Raw genomic sequence first — 7,941 nt, forward strand, 5'->3', positions numbered from 1 at the left:
CCGGGAACAAGCAACTCATATTTAGGCTCATCCTCATCCGAAGTACAGAGCCGGTGGTGGGTGCGAAGGTGAGTAATAAACTCCGCATCAACCAACGGCTCCTCCCCTAGAACAGTAACATCGACCCAATCTACGGAGGCCATTTTCTTTTTCTAAGAAAAATGAGGAAACCTACAAAAGGAAAAAGAAAAGGCAAAATCAAAAACAAAGGTCTCTAGAGAGGAGAAAAAGGAACCGAGCAAAAGTCTACAAACCTATTTCTCTACAAAGTAAAGTCATACGAAAAGTGCGAAGAAGGAGAAAGAAACTAACCTCTTTCTGGAAATGAAGGTAGGAAGAAGCAAAAGTCTCCGGAGCACGAGAATATAGTACGAGTAGATACAGCACGAACAAAGAAAGAATAAGTTTGAAAGATTGCAGAAACGGAAAAATGAAAGAGATGGAAAGTATTTATAAACATGCTAAGGGGCATAATGGTAAAAACGGAGCAGTCATTAATGAGAATGCACCGTTATCAAAGCCATCAATCCCTAAATGCATCCCTAACGGACACAACGCTTGAATAGACGTAACTGTCAGAAACAAAAGGTCGCGAAAATCACGTCAGTTTAAAAACCCGTGTTTCCTCCAAGAAAGTCGGCTACGAACCCGAGTTAAATACTTGAACCCAAGCCCTAAAGAGATCTTGGGCTCAAGTAGGGGCACTGTTCATACCCTGGCCCAATGATAAAGGCCCAGGTCCAAATAAAAGGCCTAAACCGAAGAATTAAGCCTAGCTAAGCACCGACCTTCATATAAGAAGTCGGTGTTGACTACGACTTACTCTAAAGAAGTCGGACATGAGATTAGCTGGCAGATAAACACTCATTCAAATGAGTGACCGCTCCTAAAATCTCTTTAACCGCTTCATTAAGCCATATCTTAACCTCCCTAAGATAAAGGGACGGTTAACACCCAAACCCTAAACCCTAAACCCTAAACCCTAAACCCTAAACCCTAGACCTGCTAACACCCTTGCTAACTTAGGCATCAGAGTGTCTTTGCAGGTACCACCTCCCATTTACTCCCGTGCACAAGTCGGAAGGAGGCTCCAACGAACGAACCTACTCAAAAGCCACCCTCTGCAGATAATTGGGCCAACCAGCGCCATCTATTCTATTAATCTCCGGTTACCCACCGTAACAATACATATCTTATATCTTATAATATTTTAAAATTTGGGTATTAATGTGTCCTATTTCATTCTATGTCAGTGCATAATAATTATAATGTAAAGCATAAAAATGTAAAATTCTATAGTCAAACCATTTCAATTCTTATTAGTTTTCCAATCAATCGAATATCATTTTGTATCATTTATTCCAATCAATAATATTTTGATTTAAGTTCAACTCATTTCAATTCCACAAATTTTTGTTTCCAGAGATATCCTAGAAATACCGTACTCATTTCCAATTTGATATATTATTATTACCATTTGTCCATTTTAGTCAATACACTATTCTAATTAAATTATTATTACTTATATTAACAATCTTAACGTTAAACTTTGTTGCAAAAATGCTTTCTATAGTTGATCTCAAACTTAATTTCGCAAAAGAATATAAAAAATTATAGAATTAAGTACAACCTTAATCTTATAATTTCAGCCAAAAATTAAAATTCTTCCTAAATTTTTTTTACCTTCAAAACCATCGTAATATTAAATTTTATTTAAAAATCATCATTTTTTAAATTTTCAGACAAAAATGCCCTTTTTCTTTCTACTCACTATCATCCTCATATCTTGAAAAAATCTTTATTATGGACAATTTTAATTTTTGATCAAATTCACAAGAATCAAAATCCTAGTTAACTCATATATGATTAGATTGTTGATAGCCAACGCAAAAGCTTTGTCCAATCTTATGGGATAAACAAAAAAAGCGAATAATAAATTAAAATTCTTAAAATAAACTTTGGATTCTGTGGATACGTACTAACAATTAAATTATGCAACGAGTGTGTGAACCATAATCCTGCCTTCTGCTGCCTATGCATTTTTATCCCCGCTTTTTAATTAATACACCCTGGAACTGATAATGCTATAATTTATGTAGCCAATTTGCAAGACACAGTAAACAAATTAAACCTAAAACATAAAATTAACAGGATACATCCCCTAAAACATGCCTAGATATAGAGTAGTAGCAGTGAAGCAATTTTCTGAAGTATGCACCCCACTACTATACTACTCCCCCTCTGTCTTTTAGGTTTTATATTAGTCTTAAACATAACCATTGAAAGCTAAGTCACAATCATCCTCATCATTAGTCAAGCTCTACCAATTTTAATAAAGAGCAATTACATCAACTTTTTCTCCTGATTTTCTACCACCAAGCTAAGCTAAGCTGAGCTAACACTATTTATTATTGGCTTTTGATAATTGACAACAATAACTAATAAAAGGGTCTCTCTCCTTTCATTTCTTTTTTTTATCCAACAAGATTACCTAACCAAGGAGACATCCATCATCAGAATGCCAAAGCAACCTTTTTCCTATGCCACACTTTCTCAAAACTAATAAAGGGGTCGTTCTCAATGTCTAATTAAGGTCTTTAATTAGGCAATGTAGCTTTCCCTAATTGTCTATATACTTTAAAATCCACTTTTGACATGTCATTTTTTGCTGGCATCTACGAAAGTGAGAAAACAATCTATATTTGTCAGATTGCTAAACATAGATATTCCATATCACATACTGTAACTAATAAAATGGATTATTCCACCAATTATATATGTATATTAGGCCCGTGAATCATCTGTCTACTAAGTCTATGATTTTGTTTTTCTTTCTTTCCAATAATTAATTATTTTATTTGGTTAGTATGGGCTTCCAGTAATACTGCCATATTAGTATTACTATTAACAAGTGGTAAGTTTTATATCTATATCATCATTAAACTCCCCTCTCCCTTTTCCATTAATGTGATGAAGAAATCAGAAAAAGAAAAACTGAAAAGGGCTAAAAGAAAGAATTCTACTTTAGTTTCATAATTAAAGAATATTTGAATTGAGCTCACTTAAGTCAACCCTAAAAGCTAAACACATTGGAATAAACTAGAGTCAAGATCATATTCTCAACAATGTGAAACTTGTAAGTAAAAACAAAATAAAATTCCATTAAAAGAATACTGGCCTGGGTAGCAATAATCTAAAACAACTCTCAATAGAGCTATGATATATATTTGTTGAAATTGAATAAGTGTATTTACTGAGTTTCTATATTTAATATTGAGTACTTACTCTTTGTGAATACAATACTCTGACTAATAGTTTGGTTTTATTCTAATAATTCGTATTCTTTTTATAATAATAAAAACTATATACATATAAAGACTTTTCCGTTTGTAGCTTTCAGACTATAGTTTGAATATAATTAGCTTTTATTACTCATCAAATCATGAATTAAAGTTGTGACATCAAAAATATATTTATTAGCTACTAAACACTTCTTTTCATGACAGCTTTTCATGATGATTTAGACTGTTTCGTACCTATCAAAAAGATGTTATAAAAAACATAATCTGAAACTATTATCTCCAACTCTTTCCAAGAGAATCTTAAAAGAAAAATGATAAAAATACTGCTTAACAAGTATATGATAAAGTATCAATGGAAGAAGTTGTACCATATATAATAACATTAATAATAATAACACCACAATATATCTATATATTTCATAATTAATAGAATATCCCATATATCCAATATCCATTGTCTACACCAAATTAACCCATGTCAATATTAATAACTTTCAATAAGTTCACGAAGGAAGATATATAGGATATGAGATTAAAGTGATGCATTACAAAAACATAAATTCTTAAAGAACCAACAATTTTTAATATTTTTTAATTATTATTTGATCAGTACAAATATTAAATTATTTTTAATAAATAAATTTTATTAATTTATGTATGTAAAATCTAAGTATAAATTTGGATAAATATAGGTACAAATTATTACGTTTCATGTGTGTAAATATTTGTAAAATATAAAATAATTAAGATAAACAGTAAATAAAAATACAAAATAAAATCATTTAAACTGTTTTAGACTAGTTTGTTATTTTGTATAATCTCATACATACTATCTAGTACACACTAATAGAAACAAAAAAAATAAAAATAAAAATAAAAAATAGATCATAAGTTGCTTATAAACATTAAGTTGCAAACTCATTTATATACTATCCCATATATAGTTTGATATTTGGCACCGCAGATGCAGAAATTCATGGCAGTTGTAAACTCATTTCCACTACTATATCCATTATTTCTTACTCCCAACTCACAACAAGAAGCTAAGAACAATAAAATTCCATCTCAAAAAAACTCTTTAAATGGAGAAGGTACAGAATTAGAAGACACGACTTGATAGATAGATAGATATAGAAGGCAACAAATAAAGCCACCTGATTAAAATTCCAATAGAGAAAAGCACAAATTACTTGAAATTCTAATAAGAACACATTAACTTATAAACATTAAGATACGCAACAGACCAATAATTAATTCACAATTCTTATATCCATTGTGTGCGATTACTCTTCGATTTATTATTATAAAATCGAATGTAATTTCTACTCGAAAAGGTACACAATGAGTATAAGAAAGAAATGGTCAAAAACATTTTTCATTTATATAACACTTGTGATAGATGCTGATATACCTGTTGACGAAACATTTCGTTTCATTTCATTAAGTAGTAGTAGTGGCAGCGGCGGCCATGGCACCGTCATTATTGTTGACCTTCGGCTTCGGCCTCTTCCTCTTCTTCTCATAACTGACTCCTCTAGCTTTGGCCTGAAAATCTCTGACATCACGAAGGTAAATCCTAACTGCTCTGGCGCCGAACGGGTTGGACTCCGGCCTGCCGCCGTTCTCCTCATAGGCCGCCCTAAGCCGGCCGATGAGGGCGTCGAGGCTGCCCCAGGCTTGGCGGAGCGGGCAGGTGCAGGGCGCCGGAGGGTTCGGGAGGCCGAAGAAGGGGCAGTTATGGTTGTGAACTTTCGTTTTTCCGAACTGATCGAGGTAGTGAAGGAACTCGAGCACGTGTGCGCCGCTGCAGAGGTTCAGCGAGAGCGGCGGACGGTGGTTGCGGAGGTACTGACAGAACGTATTCCAGTCTCGCCGCTTTTGGTTCTCATAACGGCTCGATGAAGGAGAAGAAGAAGAAGATGAAGATGAAGAAACGGCTACAACGCTGTTACTTCCTCCTCCTCCGCCAACACCGTTGACGGTGGTGGTTGTCGGAACTGTGGCGTTTGATGCTGGTGGTGATGATTCAGAAACCAAATCCATGCCTACACTCTGTAAGATCTACAGATTTTACGGTTGGATCTTGCAACAGATCAGAGTAAGATTTTTTTTTTCTTTCTTTCAAAACAGTACTGTGAGATTCAAGAACTAGCTAGGGTTTGGGATTTTTCCATCATCTGAACATATTATATATAATAAATATAATAAATAATTATAATAATAAGTGGTTTCCCGTGATAGTAATTTGAGAATCATGCAGAGAAAGAGAAACCTGGGCAGTGACAGTAGAAGAGATATTAGGCTAAGCTATTATAAGAGAGGAATGCGTGGTTTTCATTTTGTATGTGTACATTCTCGTTGTCAGATAGAGATAGAGATAGAAAGAAAGAAAGAAAGGGAGAAAGTGATAGGAAGAGAGTGTGAGTAGTAATTATTAAGAAGCTAGTTAGTTATGGTTTGGTTGGAGGTTAATGCTGCTTAAGAGTGGTAGTGGTGACTAGTTTATATATAATTATTGGTCGGGAATGGAATTGAAATATAATGGATTGTCAGGTTATCAGAAATTTTCTTAGTTTCTTTATTAGCTCTTGTATCCAATGATTAATTCTATTGTTGTAGGTTATTTATTTAAATAAAGACAACGATTAATCACTACATACATGTTATATATGTGTATATGCCTATTAATAATATAAAATTTGTATATTTTATTTTTCAGTTAAAAGACCAAGTAAAGGATCATAAGGCCTAAGGGCATGTCTGCTCGCTCGTTTAAATGTGTTTATATATTTATTAAACAAACAAATAAATAAATAAGTGTTACTGTAAAGGTTTATTTCCGGGAGAGAGGGGGCGGGGGGTTGGGTGGAATCAGAAGTGAAGTGGGAGTTTTATGATATGTTAGTATGTTACCATGACGAAGAAAATGGAGACTGAAGGAAGAAAAGTGACCAAGGGTTAAAATGGAGAAGTGGGAGTAAGAGTGTGTGTTATTCCAAAACAGGACAAAACTTTGGCAGTCACCAGTGATGATGGTGACCAAAGATGACCAGACATATCACCCATTATTAATAACTATATTTTTCTCTTTCTTTTATTTTCTCTCACTCCTCTTTTGGCCACACCAATCAATTCAAACATATATATATATATATATATTAGTGCTACAGAGTCAATGACCTAAGTGTACAATATGTACAATGGGTTGGGTTAAATATTTGGTTCATGAATAAATGAATAAAATGAACATCATTTATACTATCTAGAATAACCATTCGATACCAGGATAAATAATCATCCCAAAAACTTAAGCTGATTTTGGGATTCACCAAGAATCGAACTCCTGATTTTTCGGATCTATAACTCTAATATCATATCATGGAACCACTTATCCCAAAAGCATAACTTGATAGGACAATATAACACTAATGATTATATCTCTAATACTTCCTAAACCTCCATTGTACGCATTGTACGCTTAAGTCATTAGCTCTCTTTACTTTTTCTCATATATATATATATACCATTTCCATACCATACATATGCATTATTATTTCCACCCCTTTCTACTCTCTTTTTATTTTTAGAAAGTTCAATTTTAATATTATAATTTTTTGAAAACTGAAATTCAGATCCTATTTTCAATTTTAAAAATATTTAAAAGAATTTAACCTTTTAAAAAAAAAACATTGTTATAATTTTTAAATTATAACTTTTATGAAATTGGAGAATCCAATTGCTTTTAATTACTGTAAAAAGTATTTAAAAATTTGATTAATTAATATTATTAATATTATTAATGTTATTATTAATATTAATAAATAGTTACTAGCTAATTATACATTTTTAATTATAATAATGATAAATAGTACTATTTAGCTAAAGAAATACAATTCTTTAAAAATGGTGTATGTTTAAAATATTATGTTTTTGATACAACTCTTTAAAAATAAAATATTATACTTATTGACAATAGAAGAATTACAACAATTAATATACGTGACAAATTATAATTGATGTCTGCAATATATATAAATACATCTTTGCTATTATTTAAAACATACTAATCATGTGTGTATTTTAATTATTGAGTGTTTTTCTTTATTCAAAAGAATTAAAAGTTTTTTATTATTGTTAACTAAGAAATTTATTAATTTCATTATATTTTGAGAGAATATTATCATCAACTCTATAACAATTAAATATAAAAATAAATATCTCAAAAAAAACATCTAATTATACCTTAAAACCAAAATAAATATAAGATTTGTAATTACCCAACATATTGCACTGAAAATATACCAATCTTTCCACATAGAAACATATCACACATGAACATCAATTTGTGTCTTTTTTTTCTTTATCACCAGAAAGATTTTTTTTTTTTCTGCAACAGAAAACTACAAGTACTTAAAATTCATTTCATCCATGATTTTAGGTAGATCATTATAACACTATTATAACTATCTTAGGTAGACACTTCTTACCGGGGAAGCATTTATTAATAGGCACTACGTACAATTGCATTTTGAAAAGATTGTAGCAGGACAAATCACATTGTGTTTTTTTAGCAATTTAAAAAATAGGAATTAGTTTACCTGGCCTGTCTTTGATTAAAATAGAAAAAGAATAGCTTGAA

General features: G+C 31.6%; 1 protein-coding gene across 1 annotated transcript; it reads right to left on the minus strand.

The window, feature by feature from the left end:
• Positions 1 to 4,264: 4,264 nt before the first annotated feature.
• Positions 4,265 to 5,791, minus strand: LOC127744452 (protein LIGHT-DEPENDENT SHORT HYPOCOTYLS 1-like). Its single transcript, XM_052256597.1, has 2 exons — positions 4,714 to 5,791; positions 4,265 to 4,456 (listed from the first exon to the last, which is right to left on the minus strand). The coding sequence occupies exon 1, from the start codon at positions 5,343 to 5,345 to the stop codon at positions 4,743 to 4,745; it is 603 nt and encodes a 200-aa protein (XP_052112557.1). The 5' UTR covers positions 5,346 to 5,791; the 3' UTR covers positions 4,265 to 4,456; positions 4,714 to 4,742.
• Positions 5,792 to 7,941: the final 2,150 nt, after the last annotated feature.

Source organism: Arachis duranensis, unplaced genomic scaffold (assembly GCF_000817695.3).
Source record: "Arachis duranensis cultivar V14167 unplaced genomic scaffold, aradu.V14167.gnm2.J7QH unplaced_Scaffold_354585, whole genome shotgun sequence".
Taxonomy (NCBI): Eukaryota; Viridiplantae; Streptophyta; class Magnoliopsida; order Fabales; family Fabaceae; genus Arachis; species Arachis duranensis.